The sequence below is a fragment of the Halichoerus grypus genome, chromosome 3 (genome assembly GCF_964656455.1).
Source record: "Halichoerus grypus chromosome 3, mHalGry1.hap1.1, whole genome shotgun sequence".
NCBI lineage: Eukaryota > Metazoa > Chordata > Mammalia > Carnivora > Phocidae > Halichoerus > Halichoerus grypus.
In genome coordinates, this window is record NC_135714.1 from 56,535,196 (window position 1) to 56,555,234 (window position 20,039).

Consider the following 20,039-nt stretch of genomic DNA (forward strand, 5'->3'; position numbering starts at 1 on the left):
AAGTGCTGCTGAGAAAGTCATCAGCATGTGAAAATGGAATAATGATAGCATTCCAGTTGCAATTCCTATGAAGAGGTTTCTCAGCATAGTTTAGAATTGTATATAGCAATCATAAGATAAAACAGAGAGGAGAAAATATATGTGATTTCTAAGGAGCAATGTTGAGGTGTGTAGGCTTTCAGACTGTCATCTCTCTTACTCACTTTATATTTACAGCTAAATAATAGCAGTACATACATAAATTCATACATGCACAAGTAATAACATCTTTTTTGCTCTCTCATTTGCCAAAATATGTTTGGATTTAAGCTGTCATTTAGAAGGGTGGTCTCTCTAGATAGAGACCAATAGGTTTATAGATTCTTATGCTTACATATTATGTTCTACAATTACAACTTGTATGCTTGAACAGAATAAATTAGACAATCCTCGATTGCTGTGACAAGGATCAAGCCAACTGTTACTACTTCCTCGCTCATACCAGCCATTCACATGAAACTGCTAAAATCTCAAATTGCTAATGCTAGATGACAGTGCCCTTGTCATACAAAATATCCTCTTTTCCTTTAGCTTGCCCAGCCATTTCTCTTTTGCATTCTCATTTCTAAACATTTGTAGGTTAGTCAATTCAGACTGTAAACTGCTGGAAAACTGTTTTACTTCTATATGATTCCTTACATCAATTAGCACATGGCTGGACACAGACTCAGTACTCCATCCTTGCTGACTCGTGGAATGCAGTGAAGGAGTGATGAATGCTGCATTTTGTGGACAAAGCACAGATGTGAGAACCCAGAAGATGTAGATTCTAGTGCTAGCCCTACCATTAACTAAGAGTGTGCCCTTTGAGAACTAACTGTGAACTTTAGTTACCACACCCATAAAAGGAGTGCTCAGCTAGAAGACAATTAACATCCTTTTAAGCTCGAGTGTTCTATAATTTTAAAGACAGTTTGCTGACTCCATCTCCTAAATTAAGTGAATTCTCCATTTTAAGCTAGAGCTTATAGCAATGATCCGGAGTTACAGATTTCAAAAAATTAATCATTATCTCCATCTTTATGCCAGGTCCCCTCGTACAGCTGCTGCCAACCTCTCTCTCTGGATGATCCACAGTTGTTACATAGCAAATTCAAAATGTGGTTTTTCTTTCCACATTTGAACACACTCATCTTCCTGTATTCCGTATCTCAGCTAATAATATCATCTACCCTTACAGCCACCCGAGATCAAAATCTCAGAATCATATTTGGTCTATCAGTCTCAGCAGGAAACAAATTATACACTCGGATGAGATGATTTGAAGGGTTTATTAAGCATTATTTACGAAAGTGCAGTTAGGTTTTGGGAACCCATAAGGGAAAGTGTAGTGTCCAGTGCTCATAGCAGTGGGGTTGTTACTGTCCATCTCTGGCCCAAAGATTGTGCCAAGGAAGTGATTGCTGGAACCCAGAAGAAGAGAAAAGCCTCGAGAAAGCTATCCTGGGAGCTGCTGTGACCTTGGACGGAGAGATGTAGCCAGCGTGAGGCCACCTCACAGCAATAAAGCTGTGGGAATAAGTACTTTGATCTCTCTTCTCCTCTGATAGCCTGCCCTGGCTGCTCCAGGCCTAACCCAGCTGGAGAGCAAGGGAACCTACTGCAGACCACACAGCCCCATGTCCCAAGGCAGAGAGCATGGTGATAAGGGGTACAAAATAGATCTGGTGTGACAAAAGATGATATTTATCACATTTGCCTCTCCAAGTTTCTTTTTTTTAATCAAATTAAATTTGTCACAGTCCCCTCGTTTATCCCGCTCTAATCTCTCTCCCTTATACTTACACTTCTCTTCCCCTAGTTCTGTCAGTCATTACCTTGGCCAAGACCAGGGTCAGTTATCCACACTTTCTCTCCTTCAGGAGGCTAGTGGCAATCCATCAGTATAAGCACTTAAGGTAAAAGAGTCTGTCTTTATTAGCCTGTCTATCAGGAATTTAATTTGTATATCGGGCACAGTCCAGAGAGGCCTAATGCCGAGGGGAATGTGAATGGAAGACCAGTGTACCCCACTGTTTGTCTTCTTTGTGCTCCCCATTCTTTTTAGAGGTATGTGTCAGACTTTTATCCCATACAGTTACTGGTCTGTTCCATGAGCCTCAAGTCTTTGGTCAAAGACGTTTGGCATCAGAGCTTCCTGGAGGAGCATCACAGCATCATCTGGGATCTTCTGTGGCAGATGGCTCAGGGCATGCACCTGAAATGCTCTTCCAGAGTGCCATACCAGCAAGTGATCATATGCGTGCAACAGAGATGCCTTCCCTGCACATGCGCTGGTAAAATGAAAGCAGTAGCTGAGAGCAGGAGTGTGATTAGTAGTAGTAGAACTCATAAAGCTGGAGAACTTCCAAATGAGGCAAAATTTACTGATACTTTGATATATAGTCAAATATAGTGTGGCTGGCTGATGGTTGTACTTGCCATAAAAATGTCTTTCTTTAGGAACCACTTAATTTCCTCTTTTCCCCCTATTAGAATAAGTAACAGTTTTGACCCTCACATGAATTGATGTAATGGTAAGATTATTTTATTTTATTTTATTTTATTTTGTTTTGTTTTTTTATTTTATTTTATGTGTGTATGTATGTACGTATGTATGTATGTATGTATTTTGAGAGGGAGAGAAAGAGAGAGAGGAGGGGCAAAAGGAAAGGGAAAGAGAGAATCTTAGGCAGGCTCCATGCCCAGCCAAGATGGGGCTTGATCTCATGACTCTTAGAACATGGCCTGAGCTGAAATCAAGAGTCAGATGTTTAACTGACTGAGCCACCCAGGTGAGCCAAGATTTTTTTTAATATGCCTCCAGATTGTTATTGGTAGTTAAATAAGTAAATTCCAGGTAACGTCAACAGCTGTGACACTTTCTACACTTCATTTAGATGACACTTGAGCAGGAGGTTCTTTAATATCCTTTTTTAAAAACAGTATTCTGTAATTAATTAGTATATTAATTCAATATTGAAAAAAAAATATTGTGACCCTAATGTGTGCTTGATACAATACTAGGTGGTAGGGATGGGTAATTCATGAGCCTGGTCCCTAGTAGGAATTAAGTATATATTTGTTGAATAAATTAGGTTTTTGGGTTTTCAAATGAGTGTGACTCATTTTGATCCTTCTGCTCCATTCATGCTTACTATCTTCTGTGGAATCAAACTTTGGTGCTTACCTGTGACCTAAGTAAATTGATGATGGTCTTTGAGGAACTGGCTTTATGGATAATAAAAAAGTATAGGGCTTCAGGAATTTCAGTGGACATATAATGAGCTAATATAGTTAGGTGACAAATTTAGTTTTTATCCATGTGAAACACAGTCTAGAATTCCAGAATTTGCTCTATTTTTGGCTCCATGACTTTTAGTTGACATTTTGGCCTGTGACAGTTCTATTAAAGTAGGATGTGTTTAGTTGGTAAACAGCTCTTTATAAGAATCAGGTGACACCCCTTTCTTTTTTCTTTTTTTCCCAGAAACTCTCTGGTGAATGGTAAAAACTATCAAACTAAAACAAATAATGTATCCAAAAATTAGGAAGAAATAATGGGCATGTATTCTCTGTCCCATTCTAGTGTTAGTAATGCTGGGTGACATTTGGCTGGTTCTTGCAGAAACATCAGACCACATCATGCCTTTGAAACTCATTCAGAAAATGACTTTGTTGTCATGAAGGGGAATCTGATTTTCAAATTCTTGTGTTATTTTGTACCAAGGAATATAATTTTCAAAGTCAAATTTGTTTAATCCAATATTGGTTTTCATATTTTTTTCTTAAGAATGACAAAAGGGTATTTGATTATAAGTCTAGCTCAACCTCTTAAGCACTTAACAAAGATTATAAATACTTCAGTTCTTATAGATATATGACAAAAAATGCAGCGAACCTGAATTGAGCCCTAATCAAAATAAGGTTGGGAGCACTGATCAGCCAGGTGTTTTGTGAGAGCTTTTAATGGTGGCACAGAAGCAGTCTATGGACAATAATTTTGACCCTGGTACTTCATTGGTCGTAAACACTTTCAGCTTACTTGCCCATCATAGAAAAGTCACCAGCATTGAAATCCACTCCTTAACGCAAAATGGCCCTCCTGCTCCATTTCCAAACTGTCTGATTTGTACGTATGACTTAATTATTCTTTTTAAAATTTTAATTTTTGTACCTTGATATAATTATAAAACCACCTTTCTTTTTAAGTCCTGGAACTCTTTTTTCTTTTTTTAAGATTATTTATTTATTTTAGAGACAGCACAATTGAGCAGTGCAGGGGAGGGGCCGAGGGAGAGGGAGAGAGAGAAAATCTCAGGCAGACTCCCTGCTGAGCGCGGAGCCTGAGGCGGGGCTCAATCCCACAACCCTGAGATCATGTCCTGAACCAAAATCAAGAGTCAGCTGCTTAACCGACGAAGCCACCCAGGAGCCCCTAGAACTCTTTATTATGATGTTTTTGGGGGGATATATCAAGAAGACCCTCTTAGAGGGCCAAGAAATTTTGATAATTGGGTCTTAATCATTGCATTTCAGTGTTAGAACTTTGAATACCATCTAGTCCAATCCTGCCTCTTATTTCTGACAAGGGGTCATCTGTAGGCTGCTTGAATGCTTCTTAGAACAGGAACTCATATCTCTGAAGGCATTCCCGATAGAAACACAAATCTTCCCTGCCACAGCCTCTGTCCGCGGGGTCTGCCCTTGCCCTTAGAAGCTACACAGAACAAGTTAGTCTTTCTTCCCCGTGACAGACTTCACATATTTGAAGACGGGTCTCCCAACAATTTCTCAAGGCCTTCCATCGTTTTTTATGCAGTGTGTTTTCCGGAATCCTGTTCCTCTGGTTACCCATCTCTGGAAAAGCTCCAGATTTTCACTTTCTACTTAGAATAATAGTGGCCAGATTGAGACACAGTATGTCCCATGGGATTTGATCATTTGCTTCTGGCATACACTTACTAGGTTTTTTTTTTTTTTTTTTTTGTTCTGCTGCTCAGTTTTGAAGCAGGATGCAGGAAGAGGCCCGAGTGGGCTGAAGTCTCACTCACATTCCTGCTGAAAGACTCCATAGGCCTACTTCCCTCTGTTCCATGCTTGGAAAAACAATTTTTTTAAAGGTAGACTTCCATCGGGAAGCTCTAAGCACCACCCAGAGGAAGTGCCCAATCCAATTCCCTTCTTTGTTCCTCGAATCTCTGACTCTAGAATTCACAGCATTAAAATCCTGGAGTCTAAATCAGACTTTCCTTTTATTGAATTCTAACTATAGTGGGTATTATTGATTCAAAGTACAGTGTATTATGATTGCTATACTGATATCAATGCTTATTTCTTTTATAGTGCTATGCTTTGACTACTGCGGGGGGGGGATCAAATTTCAAAATTCTCATGGTATTTTATGCCTTTTCATGATTGCCAAAAGGCACATATTTGTCTGGTATACTTTTTCTCATCTACAATAAATGCTTTTTTTACACTGTTGTTTAGCAGTTTCCAAGCACCACCGTCGTGAGAGGAATTGACATCATGAATTAATATTTACTGAGAACCCACAGGGTCCCTGCTTCTGTACTTGTCTCTGTAACAGCTCCATCCATTGAGAGCCGCCCTGCAGGCGCACAGCCTTTCCCCCGGGTAATTTAGGACCAGCTGCAGCCCTCTCAAAGTGAAAACCAAATGTCCTCTGGGGCTTCAGAGAAACCAGATTCGTTTTTTCCTCCTGTAAATTAACTAGCTTCTCCCTGCTGGTGTCTCCATGATTATGACTCTCTTAATAATTAATAAGTACCATCCTTCATGAAGAGTATGTTTATAGTAGATTTATTAGGTTGTTTTTGCCCCAGAACAAGAGAACAGTGTATGGTTATTTGAATTTCGCTTCCTATCCATGTAATTTCTTCTTTACTTTGATAGTTTAAATATTTAAGCTTGTTTCTTAGTGTTTCTTATTAGATTAGTTGAGATATTTTATAATTAATTCTGTAGAGGACAGAAATATTTTTCTCCTGTTCATTTTTAAAATTAAAAAATGGTAAACAAAAATAAAAGAGCTCAAAACCAGTCTGATATAAAAGGATCTTCGTTGAAACACTTTTCTTTGCCTTATTCATGAATGGAGGTAGGAATTCTCTTACATTTTAGCACATCTGTTTACCATTAAAAAATAAACTTTTTTTTTTATAGCAAGCCCTTGCTATATATGAGTTGTCTTAATTTGTGTTTCACTTAGATTGTCATAGTTTATGTGCCTAGGATATTGAAGTTTGAACTTGGAGGGACTTAGTGTTTGGCTGGAAGGACATCCACAAGTTATATCTGTCCAAGCTAGATTTGAAACCTCCCAAATCCACAGGATTAGGTATGAAATCCTGTGGAAACAGGTTTCTCATGAAAACTTTGGCACTTCTAATCATTACCAAGAAGAGCTAGAAGGGAATTAGAAACTATGGATTTCTAATTTGATTTCTTTATTTACATGTTGGCACATAAAAGGTTGTTGTTTTGGAGTTTTTGAAAGAGCTCAAGTTTGATGAAAATGGAAAGTAAAATAAACAGAAAACATGAAGGGAAATTCATGTATTTTTTTTTTCCTAAATGTGTTTGGAAATGTGAGAAGGACCTCAAGAGAGTGATTCTTATCTCCTTAAAGTCAAAGCTCTTGTTCACAGGTCCTAGGGTGTATCTAGTAAAAGCTGTATTTACTCAGCACTTGACATTTTTAGGGCACTTTATAGTTCTACTGTCAGTTTTCCCTCGTTCAAATTAAAGTTTAATTTTAGTATAGGGTAAGACCTGAACAGTCTACTAAAATAGCACCCCTGCCTGCCTTCTCCAATTAGACGATTTGGAGTTGAATACAAAAGTAGTCTGGGAAAAATCCATTTCCTTACTATGAAGTTTAAACTGGATCCAGTGTCTTAGAAATGCATGTCTGATCATAAACACTCTCCAGGAGTGATTTCTGCTGTAACTGAACTGTACTGTACAATTTAAGGGAAAGGAAGGGGAAATAGAAGTGAATATTTTATATGGAACATATCACCCTGGCTGTGATTTTTAATGAGGTTAAGCAATATTATTAATAAAGTAGCTTTTTTCCCCATAAATTTTAAGAAATGTAGTCCTGAATCTTACTAATATTTGTCTTTTTAGCTACTTTTATATTTATGGTATAATAGTACCACATTTGACAGGAATACCATTGCTGAGGGTTTCTTCCAAATTTATAATATTTCATACACACACACACACATATATAGTATTTCTTCCACGTGTATATACAATGTGTATCAATTTGGGAAACTAATAACTAAACTAAACTAGATAATCTATTTACTTATATTAGTTTCCTATGGTTGCTATGTCAAATTATTATAAATATGTTGGCTTAAAACAACACAAATTTATTGTCTTAAGATCTGGAGATCAGAAGACTGAAATGGGTCTCAATGCTCTAAGGTCAAGGTGTTGACAGGGCTGTATTCTTTCTGGAGGCTCTGGGAAAGAATGCATTCCCTTACCTTTTCAGCTTGTAGAGGCTGCCCACATTCCTTGGCTCGTGGCCCTTTCCTCCATCCTCAAAGCCAGCAATGACCAGTTGAGTCTTTCTCACAGTGCATCACTCTGACACTGACTCTTCTGCTTCCCCCTTTCATTTATGAGAACCTGGTGGTTACATTGGACCTACTAAAATAATCTTGGATCATATCCTCAATCTCAAGGTCATCTGATTAGCAACATTAATTCTGTGTGCAACCTAATTCTCTCTAGCCATGCGACATTACATATTCATAGGTTCCAGGAAGTAGGACATTTACATCCTTAAGGGGGCATTATTTTGCCAACCACATCATCTGACCTAAATTTTAACATGATTATTCTGGGTTACCTTGACAATGTACTGAAGGAGGGCAAGTATAGAACCAGGAAGATGAGATAAGAAGCAGGAAACCACAGGAGATAAAATGGTGCCTTAGACAAGGGAGCAATGGAGGTGGTGAGAAGTGACAGCATCCTGAGTACGTTTTGAAGGTAATTTGCTGACCTCTTAGATGTAGGATATGATAGAAAGAGGAGTTATATGGGTCGTTCAAAGTTTTTGGCCTAAGCAATAGGAAAAAATAAACTACCATTAATTAAGATGGAGAGAACTACTGAAAGAGCAGGTTTAGGGCTTCAGTGTTCAGTTTATGGAAGACTCAGAATGCCTCTTCTCCTAACTAAAGAAGCAATATTTCCCAGGTGTCTGGTAGTGATTCCAGTCATGTAGGTCTGTTCCCTAGCAGGGCCAGAGGTGCAGGCGCGCTGGGGCTGTCTACCAAGGAATTGAAGATTGGATTCATTTGCTACCCTCTACTTCTGTTGATGAGAAAAAGGAGGAGCACTGTCTTTTTAATAACGATGCCCCCCCCTTTTGAACAACTTCTAATGTGTCTAAATTGTCAACAAGTTGGATTTACTGGATAAGGACTGGGAGGGTCGTAAAGAGATAACTTCTTTTTTGCCTTTGCAAAAAGACCTCTGGTCTTCCAGTGATTTATGACCTACTGGATCGGGGAGATTGTTGTAACATCTTAATATATTCCTGAACCTGTTTCATATGACCATGTTTGCCAGACCATCCTGAGCTGCCTGTGTCAACACTTACTTGCACAAAACTTAAGAGATGGGAGTTTCCTCCAGTACTGAGCCCTGGGAAACATCCTTTTTCTGCAGGGATTCCAGATACTTCCAACCAAAATTAGTTGAGTGGCAGTTCTATATTATTACTGGGCTTTTATATCTTGTTTCTTGGAATTGATGATTCCTTCTAAAGACCTCCTGATGGTAGATTATTTAATTATTCCAGTGGTTTCTTCAGCCAAAGAGGCCTCATGGAACTTGAAAAAACAACAGTTGACATATATTAGGAGAGTTTATTATGTTCTAGATGTTATGTTAAGCACTTTCATGGCTTATCTTATTTAATTCTTATAACAAACCGGTGAGGTTGTAAGGATTATTTTGGCTACATTTTGCACATGGAGTCGTTGAAGCTAAGAAAGGATAGATATTTACGGATAGAAAATGAATGTGCTGGGGTTCCAACCAAGGTCACCTGGCTATAGAAACTGTGCTCCTAACTGCTGCACTATATTTTTCTCCCCATATTGATCCCTGCCATCTTTTTGTGCTTGACACTGTTGTATAATTGGTGTTAATTTGCCCCTAACATAGCCCATGGCTGTCTTTCTGCTTCTTTGTGTGACTTCTCAAGAGAGCTAAGCCTAGCAGAACCCAGCCCTTCAAAAGGGAAAGGAACTCCTAGCCAACAGGGCCATCTTTGGTCTTGCTGCTAGTTAGGACCCAAGGCTCCTGGCACCGGGCAGCGGTGAAGAAGAGAACACAATGATGGCCTTCAGCCTACCCACCTTGCCAAGTACTTCCATTCCTCAGTTCCATTCCTACTGAACATCTGACTGCAGTAGTCCCCCTACTGCAGAACTGTCAGCCACTCAGCCCCTGCCTGATCTCTCTTCATCTGGCAGTACCAGAACACTGACTGCTCACCCTGAGGAAACCTCATAACTGTTGAATCCACCCTGATTTGTTTAGAAGCAGGCTTCCTTGGGTATGTGACCTTCATGAAGACATGGATTGTGTCTGTGCTGTTCACTGTGGTATCCCTAGCACCAAAATATAAGGTGCTGAGTAAATTCTTGTGGAATGATCAGATTATGCACCCCCATGTGCCCATACTTATGGGGACACAGGCGTCTGTGCTCTAGCAATGCTCCGAGGCCATTATCAGTGCCGCTAGATACCACACAGGAGCCGCCAACAGTCCCGTGCTCCCCTGCTGACTCCAGAATGACCATTCTGCACCCACTCCATGGGAAAGGTTTGGGTTTAATGTTACAACCCCTAAACCCCAGCCCTTGACCTGACCAGAGGCAGATACTTTGGAAGCTTCGAGTTTGCCAACCAATGGCAACCACACTTAAGAAGTGGTGGTGAAGAGATGCCCCACATACAGGAGACTTTAAGCACTAGCCTACAGTGAAAAGTATTTTCTTTGACAGAGGTAGTGATGTCATCATTTCTCTCTCCCATCACTTCATGTTCCTCTGAAGTCTTGAGTCCACTCAGTCACCTAGAACTTGTAACCCCTCTCCTGCTAGATTCACAGTGTTTTCAGGTTACTTTATGGAATTATCTTGCCCTATACGCACAATGCTATTTTGCAAATGATAAACAGAATTCTATATTTTTGTGTAGATTTTTTGAGATTTCATCCTTACCTGCGTATCCTTTGTGCTGCATACAGGAAGAGGGTTTGTACAGTATTTCAGGAATATGTTATTTGTAATTCCCTTCCCCTGCCTAGACACACACACACACACACTCTCTCTCTGTCTCTCTGATCTGTTCTGTGCGATTAGATTAGTTCTGGCCAGATGAGAAAGTGATGCAAAAACAATGTGAAAAATAATCTCTCTGCAGTGTGACACCTCCTTTAATTTGCTGGTGACGCTGGTACTGTAAACCACTAGCCAATACAGAATATTTTGTTCATTTCCAACACAGGCAAATATATTAATCCAGTGCTAAGCAGTCCCTGGTTTCTTTTTTATTTTTTTTCAGGCAAGAAAACTGATCAGTGACTTTGCCATTATCTTGTCCATTCTCATCTTTTGTGTAATAGATGCCCTGGTAGGTGTGGATACTCCAAAACTAATTGTGCCAAGCGAGTTCAAGGTAGGTGAACTTCTGCTGGTCATTCCTGGGACTCTATGGCTTTCTTTCCCCTGTTAGAGTTTGTTGTATGTTTTTGAGTTCATTTTGTGTGATTATCTGTTTCTTTATTTCAGAGGTGGTCTTTTGCTAGGCGTGTGTATACACTGTCTATTTCTTCACTAAAATCAAATGCCTGATTAGGATCAAATGCAAGGTTCACATTATATTGATTTTTATTGAAAAATACAAACTCTGCTTTATATTTTTGGAGAATTTAAGATGAGCCAAAGTATTTCCATACAACTTATCACCTTGATCCGTATAGTAATTCTAGGATGTAATGTAACTATCATCATCTTGATTTTATGAAGTTGATGTTGGAGCTCATAAAGATTTAAAGAAAATGCCCAAGATTATATTTCTAATCAGTGCTCTTTTCCTGCTACCAAACTACCTGCCATATACACACACGTTTGTATGTAATGTGCATTTTAATTATTACAAAGAAGATATAGGAATTACTCATTTTATAAATCTGTTGGTTTGTGCAGGCCTAATGGGTAAAATTTACATTTCAGTCATTCTTACATATCCCTCCCTAATTTTTCATTATGTCTTTCACTTGTTTTGTAGAACACTCCTAGCCTCTCTCTCCATCACTGAGACTATATACTTGCTCAGAAAAATTAAACTAACTGCAGTTTAGCTTAATAACTACTTAAGGAGGAAGTGGTATCTATGGTATAGCAAATAGATTGTTGCATTATCTCTGCCATCTCATACTCATTAGCAAAGATAAGTTTTCAATCATTCAGTGATTAGTTCACTTAAGTTAATATTTATTGAATGTTTGCTTTGAGCGAGGCTCTTTACAGGGGATTTGAAATGCACTGATGAACAAGAGAAATTTCCTTCCCTTCCAAGTTCTCAACCTGATAAAGGTAGTAAAATGCGAATAGATTCAGTGATGTAGTTATGAGCAAAGGGAGATGGAAGACAGAAATATCTTCAGAAAATTGACTAGTAAATGTAGAGAAAATAATTCATAGGATTCTATTTGGTTTATTTGCATTATTTAGCATTAGGAAAAGGAAAGGAAAATATTTTTTTTTTCTGTAGTACAGATGTATGATCTGACAGGATAGATGGAGAACTAGAAAAATAATCGTATTTTTTATTTTGGGTAATATTTCTGAGGATTTAACCAGTTATTCTGGCTCATTTTTCAAATGTATAAGAAAGACCAGAGTATTTAAGCAAGTTCAATTATAGCATATAAAAATATTTGTAGCTTTTTCTGTTATGTGAAACTATTACAGTTTGGCAGTAGTAGAAATAACTTCAGTATAATTGCCAAAATTCATGGACAAAATTCATTGTTGTTTTGTAATTTCTTGCCTGTGTCTTTACTGTTATATTTGAATTTTTCTTTTGGCTGCCTCTTAACATAAATCACTGTCTTCCTTCTTGAGTCCTTAGATCATCCTAAATGCACAAAATGGCATTTATCCGTTTCCCCTCAGTCTATATTCTTACTCTCCTTCATTTAAAATACCGCCTTAAAATAACCACCTTTAGGATGTTTTTGGTGACTAATCTTTGTTTAACCTATAAGTAAGACACTGCTTCTGTTTTTGAATATGTTGGCTCTCCAGAAATAAAATTGTGTCTCTCCCATTGATTTTTCACCAAATAGTATGTATTAATATTGCGTTGAAAATGTTCTTTCTCTTCTTCAAGCCAACAAGTCCAAACCGAGGTTGGTTTGTTCCACCATTTGGAGGAAACCCCTGGTGGGTGTACCTTGCAGCTGCTATCCCTGCTTTGTTGGTTACCATTCTGATTTTCATGGACCAGCAAATCACAGCTGTGATCGTGAACAGGAAAGAACATAAACTCAAGGTAAATGTTCATAACAGTGGTTATCATTGCCTTCTACTTTCTTTATAGTACTTGAAAGTACTAATTTATTCAAAACCAAGACAGTTTTTTTTTTAATTCTTATTTTTTTAAATTAACATATAATGTATTATTTGTTTCAGGGGTACAGGTCTGTGATTCATCAGTCTTACACAATTCACAGCGCTCACATACCCTCCCCAATGTCCATCACCCAGCCACCCCATCCCTCCCACCCCCCACCACTCCAGCAACCCTCAGTTTGTTTCCTGAGTCTCTTATGGTTTGTCTCCCTCTCTGGTTTCATCTTGTTTCATTTTTCCCTCCCTTCCCCTATGATCCTCTGTCTTGTTTCTCAAATTCCTCATATCAGTGAGATCATATGATACTTGTCTTTCTCTGATTGACTTATTTTGCTTAGCATAATACCCTCTAGTTCTATCCACATCATTGCAAATGGCAAGATTTCATTTTTTTGATGGCTGCATAATATTCTATTGTGTGTGTATATAATATATATATATATATATATATATTATATACACACACCACATCTTCTTTATCCATTCGTCTGTCAATGGACATCTGGGCTCTTTCCATAGTTTGGCTGTTGTGAACATTGCTGCTATGAACATTGGGGTGCACATACCCCTTCGGATCCCTACATTTGTATCTTTGGGGTAAATACCCAGTAGTGCAATTGCTGGGTCATAGGGTAGCTCTATTTTCAACTTTTTGAGGAACCTCCCTACTGTTTTCCAGAGTGGCTGCACCAACTTGCATTCCCACCAACAATTTAGGAGGGTTCCCTTTCTCCGCATCCTTGCCAACATCTGTCGTTTCCTGACTTGTTAATTTTAGCCATTCTGACTGCTGTGAGGTGGTATCTCATTGAGAAAACCAAGACAGTTTTATCGAGAGTTAGATTATAGCTAATATTCTTTCCGACTTGGCAGAGTCACAGATCGCTTTGTGTTGACACATGTCCTCGATATAATACTTTAGGAAGACCTCATTTAAATCTGAAAAAGTTGAAATCATATTTCCTTCACCACCAAAGAGGGCAATATAAACTGTTTACCACTCAGCCAGTGTCATCCTACATCTGATTTTAATGTGGTAACTGTCCTTAATGAAGACAATGACAAATACTTTTTCTGAGACTATTGAGATAAAAGCATGTTTGTTTTTAATCCGTTGACTTGGTGAGTTACAGTAATAGATTTTCTGTTCTTGAACCAACCTTGCAACCTGGTAGAATATAGTTTCTTTTATACATAGTTTTTATATCTGTATGTATAATTATTACATAATTATATAATATACAGTATATTATATATGTATATATTTTGGATTTTTGCATCTCTTTTAAGAGTGACATTGGCCTGTGGATTTTCTTTCTTACAGTGTCCCTGTCCAATTTTGGTATCAGGAATATATTATCCTTATAAAATGAGCTGGGGAGTGTTTCTCTTCCTATTCCACTTCTATTCCATTCTCTGAAATAGAATATAATATTCTCTTTATTATGTGTAACATGCCAATTATCTTTTCTTTGAATGATCAAACATGTTTGTAAAACTATCTGGGCTGAGTAGTTTTACTGATGATCAAAATGTTCTAATGGTTATAAAACATTCATAATTTCTATTTATCTGTTTTAGAAACTTATACTTTTCTATATTTTGTTCCATTTCCCCAATATTTTCAAAATTATTGATACATTGTTTACAGTATTATCTTTTGTTATTTTTCTAATCTGAACTTGTCACTTTTCCCTTTAAATTCCTAATGTTATTGATTTGTGCTTTTTATTTTCCCTGATCAATCTAGCCTGAGGTCTGTTAATTTTATTAGTCTTTTTTCAAAGAAGCACTTTTTTACTACATTGGATTTTTTGTACTATCTCATCATTTTCTGTTAATATTTCTTTATTTGTATTGAAGCCATGTGAGGTACATCCACATTTGTATCTAGTTTATCTTTTCAGTGAATTGAACTTTGTATGTGACTCTCTTTGTTTCTAGTAATGCTTTTTGCCTTAAAGCTTATTTTATTTCATTCTAATAAAGCTAGGGCAGCTTAATTTTCACTTATCTGATATGTATTTTTCAGTTCTTTTACTTTCAGTATACTTTGTGTCTCGTGTCTCCTTGTAAATAACACATAGGATCCATTTTTACAGTCTTTTCTCTTGACTAAAATATTTAATCCGTTTAAATGGATAGTGATGACTAATAGATTTGGATTCATTTTTACCAAAATTATTTTTGCTTTCTACCTGCCTAAGTTTCTCTGTGTTCTTTCTTTTTTATTTTCCTTTCTTACCCTCTTTTAGGTTGATAGGTTTTTGGTTTTTTTTTTTTGGTCTTCATTCTAACTTGTTTTCTGTTAGTTTGGAAGTTATACATTTTATCTTTTCTCTTAGTGATTATGTTGTATATTCTAATATGCATATTTAAGTTCTAAAGCTAGTCAGCATGTTTATACTTCTGCTGAAAAATGCTAATGGCTAAAGAATGCTTTGATGTTGATATTCCTTCCTGAGTCATATATTGTAATTACCCAGACCTGATTGCTATCTGGATTTAAAAATACAATTAGACATGGTCAGTGTTTTTAGAATTATATACAAGTTTACCATTTTCTTAGCTTTTTCTTTTTTTTGCATTTCAGACCTTCCATTTTTGAATATTTTTCTTTAGACAATTTCCCTTAAATAGTTCTTATTTACTAGACTTTTGAAATTTTTTCTGTAGGGATCATTTCTGTTTGTATGAAAGTATTTTTGTTTCACCCTTTATTTATTTATTTGACACAGAGCACAAGCAGGGGGAGTGGCAGGCAGAGGGAGAAGGAGAAGCAGGCCCCCCACAGAGCAGGGAGCCCGACATGGGGCTCGATCCCAGGACCCTGGGATCATGACCTGAGCTGAAGGCAGACGCTTAACCAGCTGAGCCACCCAGGCGGCCCTATCCATTAACTTTAGAGTATGTACTTCTAAAGATAAGATCTGGGTTTTTAAAATTTACTTAGAGAGAGAGTGTGTGAGAGAGCGTGGGGGGAGGGGCAGAGGGAGAGAGAGAATCCTCAAGCAGGCTCCTCAATGAGCGCAGAGCCCAACACGGGGCTTGATCCCAGGACCCTGAGATCATGACCTGAGCTGAAATCAAGAGTCATCTGCTCAACCAACTGAGCCACCCAGGCTCCCCAAGATAAGATCTGTTTTTAAAAGCATGACCACAGTACCACTATCAGTCTAAAAGAAGTTAATAAAATTCTTTAATATCATCAATTATCCAGTCAATATTGAAATTTACTAATGTGTCATAAATATAATAAACTTTAAAAATAGAGTTTATTTGATTAAATCAGGATTCCAATTAACTTTCAAATATTGTTATCTTAAATCTTTTATAAACTTTTAGTCCGTAAGTTTTCTCCTCCCCACCCGCCACCATCAGTCTGTTTGGTTTCCCTAGATATTTATTTGTTGAAGACAACCAGGTTGTTTTTCAGTTTATCTTTTGCAATATAACAAGTGAAAACAACAATTTATTATGTTTCTTTGGGTTGACAGGGTTCAGGTGGATACTTCTTGCTTGACGTCTGTCCTGCAGTTGCAGTTAGTGTCATCTGAAGGGTTGACTGGGCTGATTGTCCAGTACAGCTTCTTCACTCACTCCCATGTCTCACATACCTAGTACCTTGATTCCTTGGTGTGTCTGTTTGTCTGTCCAACTTCTCTTTCACCACACGGCATCTCCTCCGTCAGAGCCTTTTGATGTGCGTTAGGCTTCTTGCAGCATGGCAACCTTGAGCTATTTGTACTTGGTACATGGAAACTGACTTCCCAGAATTAAGAGTGAAAGATGCAAGGCCATTTCATGGTTACGCCTGCAACTGGCACAGCTGTTCTTTACTTTGCTATCGTCGATTGGTCAAAATAGTTCCAGGCCCAGCCTCCACTGAATGGGGTGGGGAAGGGCTCCATTGTTTGATGGAGGAATGGCAATTTTACACTTGTAGAAAAATATGCAGGATAGGAGATATTTTTCCAGTCATTTTTGGAAAATAAAATCTGCCACATTTGGGGACACCTGGGTGGCTCAGTCGGTTAAATGTCCAACTCTTGATTTTGGCTCAGGTCAAGATCTAGGGGTCCTGGGATCCAGCCCTGTGTCTGGCTCTGCGCTCAGCAGGGAGTCTGCTTGAGGGCTGTCTCTCTCCCTCTCCCACCGCTCCCCCGCTCTCTCTCTCTCTAAAAAAAAAAAAATCTGCCACATTTGCACTATAGAATTTGCCATAGTCTAGATCATGATGCTTTTCCCCCTGTGGTGTCATTTAGCATGCTCTTTTGTCTTCTGTATTTTCTTTAAATTGGTCGTTGGATCCAGAAGCTTGATGAAGTATAGTTCTGTCATTTTATATCTATAGCTCTTTATTTTTGAGGGTAGGGTGGGAAGACATTCTTAGAAGGTCAGGACCATTTTACATTACGTTTTGACTTCAGGATTTCTAGACCATAGAGATAATGTGAATTCCAGCCTCAAACTTAATTGCAGGTTTATAGTGAGAAATATCTTTTGAGATTCTTTTTTTCTTATGGCTTTATATCTAGAGGCAAGGCCTAGAGAGGCACATATCCCTACTGTCTTTCTCTGTAGGGTGTCTTATTTCCTAGTTGACCAACTGAGTATGCTGTGTTTAGAGTATCCTGATTTCATTTCAAGGGATGTCTTTCATTTATACCCTTTCCCTCATATCCCTAGAGTTGGTCTCCTGTCCCTAGAGTTCAGATGGTCATTCTAAATCCAGGCCCTAAGGTCTCTCAGGGTGGGCCTAAGCCCCAGGGCTTACTGACCCTATAGATTCACTCTTTCTTGTTGCCATTGTTTTTTGTCTCCAGTTGTTTCTTTTACTTTATGGTAGATAAGCCATGATTTCTAAAAGATATTTTTTGTATTTGGTCAAGCATTTTTAGATGCTCTATACTGAGAGGGGTTTCAGTGTTGATTTAGTTTGAAAGGCTGGGAATGGATGATAACTAATTTATTTTATTCTAAAAAGAGTTAGGAAGCACATTTTTAATTTTGTTATATAGTTGACCTGATTTGTTATGTGTCTTTGGAGATAAATGCCTATTTACTTTTGCTCTTTAAGTTTTCTTATTAATAAAATTCAGAATTTCAAGTTTAGCAAATTTAGAATTGATAAGATATAGAATTTTTTAAAAAGATTTTATTTTTAAGTAATCTCTACATTCAGCATGGGACTCCAGCTCTCAACCCTGGGATCAAGAGTTGCATGTTCCACTGACTGAGTCAGCCAGGCACTCCTGATAAAATATGGAATTTTTAAAATTCTCCTATTCCTATAGAAAACATTGGAAAATCAAGACATATTAAGATTTACCTCTTAAAATAGGAATTTTAAGTTTTCATCACTTTTAGGAATTGCTTATTTGAAATCATTTCTTTGAATGACAGTAGTTACAGAATAAGTGCCAGTGTTTTGACACAAATCTCATGATACCAGTGGAGAGATATCATGGATGAAAGGCTTTTCACTCTGGAAATTGTTTTATTCACATTTTATTGGGAAAGGTGGCTGTGGAATGTGAACATTGGAGATCGGTCTGAAATTAAAGGGGTCTGACTGCTATGAAATTGATTCAAAAGAGAAACCTGGAAAAGTGAGAGAGAGGGAAGCATTGTAATATTACAAGCAGCATGTTTTTGGGTGGCATTTGCTTTGGCTCTGTGTCATGTGGCCCTGGCTGGCTGGCTGCTCTGTTGGGATGGGATCCACCTTTCCATTCGCTGAACCGCTCCTTATTGATGTAGGAGCGCCAAGCCACTTGGCTTTTCTTGGCCATCATTTTGGTTAGTTATGTCCCACATTCTCTCTGCAGAGCACTCAAAAGCAAATAGGGTTCAGCAAGGTCATGACTTCTCCAAGGTTATTTCCTGAGTCATTGCAGAGGTAGGAAACAAGTCTGAGCTTCAGACTGCAAAGCAAAGGATACTTCTCACAAGGAAAATGATTTTAAGTAGGTGGGAGGGAGAAATAGTTTAGGATAAGTATCTAGGCATAGATATAAGTTGGTGTATCAGTGAATTTTCTGATACCCTTTGTGGTAAAACCCTTAATTTGAGGTCCTTTTCTTGGATAACTCCAAAATTTGCCCTGTTTTATTTTTCCTTTCTATTCCTGTTATCATAACCTTAAATCCAGTCCTTTTATTTCATGTCTAGACTATTCTAACTGTTTAGCCATGAGTTAATAATCAGGTTCCCTTGCTTCATTTCAAAAGCAGTAATTTTTTTAAGTGTTGTTCTTATATGTCAGCCTTATATTTCTAAAACTTTACCCCTTGGCCCTCTAAACATTTGCTCCTTGAAGAAGTCCATTTGCCTTAGCCTGGGAATTAAATCTCTTTGTGATATGTTCTCAACCCAAATTTAGAATGATGCTCTCCACATACTATACAATGCTCGGATCAAATGGATTCTTGGTTTCTCCTCAAATCTGGCACATCTCCTGCCAGTTATTTCAACTCTCCTCTCCATTCCTCGATGATTACCTCTTACTAAAATCCTTCCCATCTTTTAAGAGCCTCCAGATATAAACTTGTCAGTGTAGCCTTCACTCCTAATGTAATTTCTGTTGTTCTTATTTTTGCTCTTACTAAATGTGCATTACTCTATAGCACTGGTCACATGATATCCTGCATGGAGGTTAGTTAGGTTGGATAATGACCTTATCTCCTTTTCTGAGCCGAACGTTTTCAAGGCAAGGATATGTTTTAGTCCTCTTTCCAGCTCTGTTTTGTGGCCCATCACAGCGATTTCCATATGGTAGGCTCAGTAAATACATAATGAAGAATTTGGTTATCTTGGGCCACATGGTTCCCAGAGTTGTTGCACTGTGTGAGATGGGTGATAGCTGAAAAGCTTGCCAACCCATCTCCAGTTCTCATAGGGAGTGCTTCTATTATTCAAAGCCCTGTTTAGATGTCATCACAGTGGGAAGTTTTTGTGGGTTCACTCTAGACATTGGTAAACAGTTTATTCTCTGTACTTTGGGTGTCTCTTTCAAATCTCTTTGAATCTCTGTTTAGAGCGCATTGTAATTTGTGTACAGATCTGAGTCCCCTCATCTGATTGTGAGCTCCTGTGGGGAGGAACTATGTCATGGTTCTTGGTGTCCCCATAAATCAGCTTATTGTCTGGATCATGGGGGGCTCCTATGCACAATAATGAATGTTTATTCTGTGTCTGTGCATGTGTGTGTACTTCTCTGACCCTTTGTTACCATCTATTTACCGATGTAAACTTTAGACTGTTAGTCTTTTTCTCCCCTAGATTTTGATTTCTGTGGATTTATTCCAATTGACT

The 20,039-nt window shown here is 38.1% G+C and overlaps 1 protein-coding gene across 6 annotated transcripts in view; it reads left to right on the forward strand.

Moving 5' to 3' along the window:
- The window catches only part of SLC4A4 (solute carrier family 4 member 4), a 346,035-nt gene that overhangs the window by 293,734 nt on the left and 32,262 nt on the right, over positions 1-20,039 (forward strand). For all 6 annotated transcript variants that reach the window (XM_078068751.1, XM_078068750.1, XM_078068748.1 and 3 more), the window contains 2 exons: positions 10,648-10,761; positions 12,481-12,642. In XM_078068751.1, the coding sequence (XP_077924877.1) occupies positions 10,648-10,761; positions 12,481-12,642 (276 nt within the window). The remainder of the gene's footprint in view (positions 1-10,647; positions 10,762-12,480; positions 12,643-20,039) is intronic.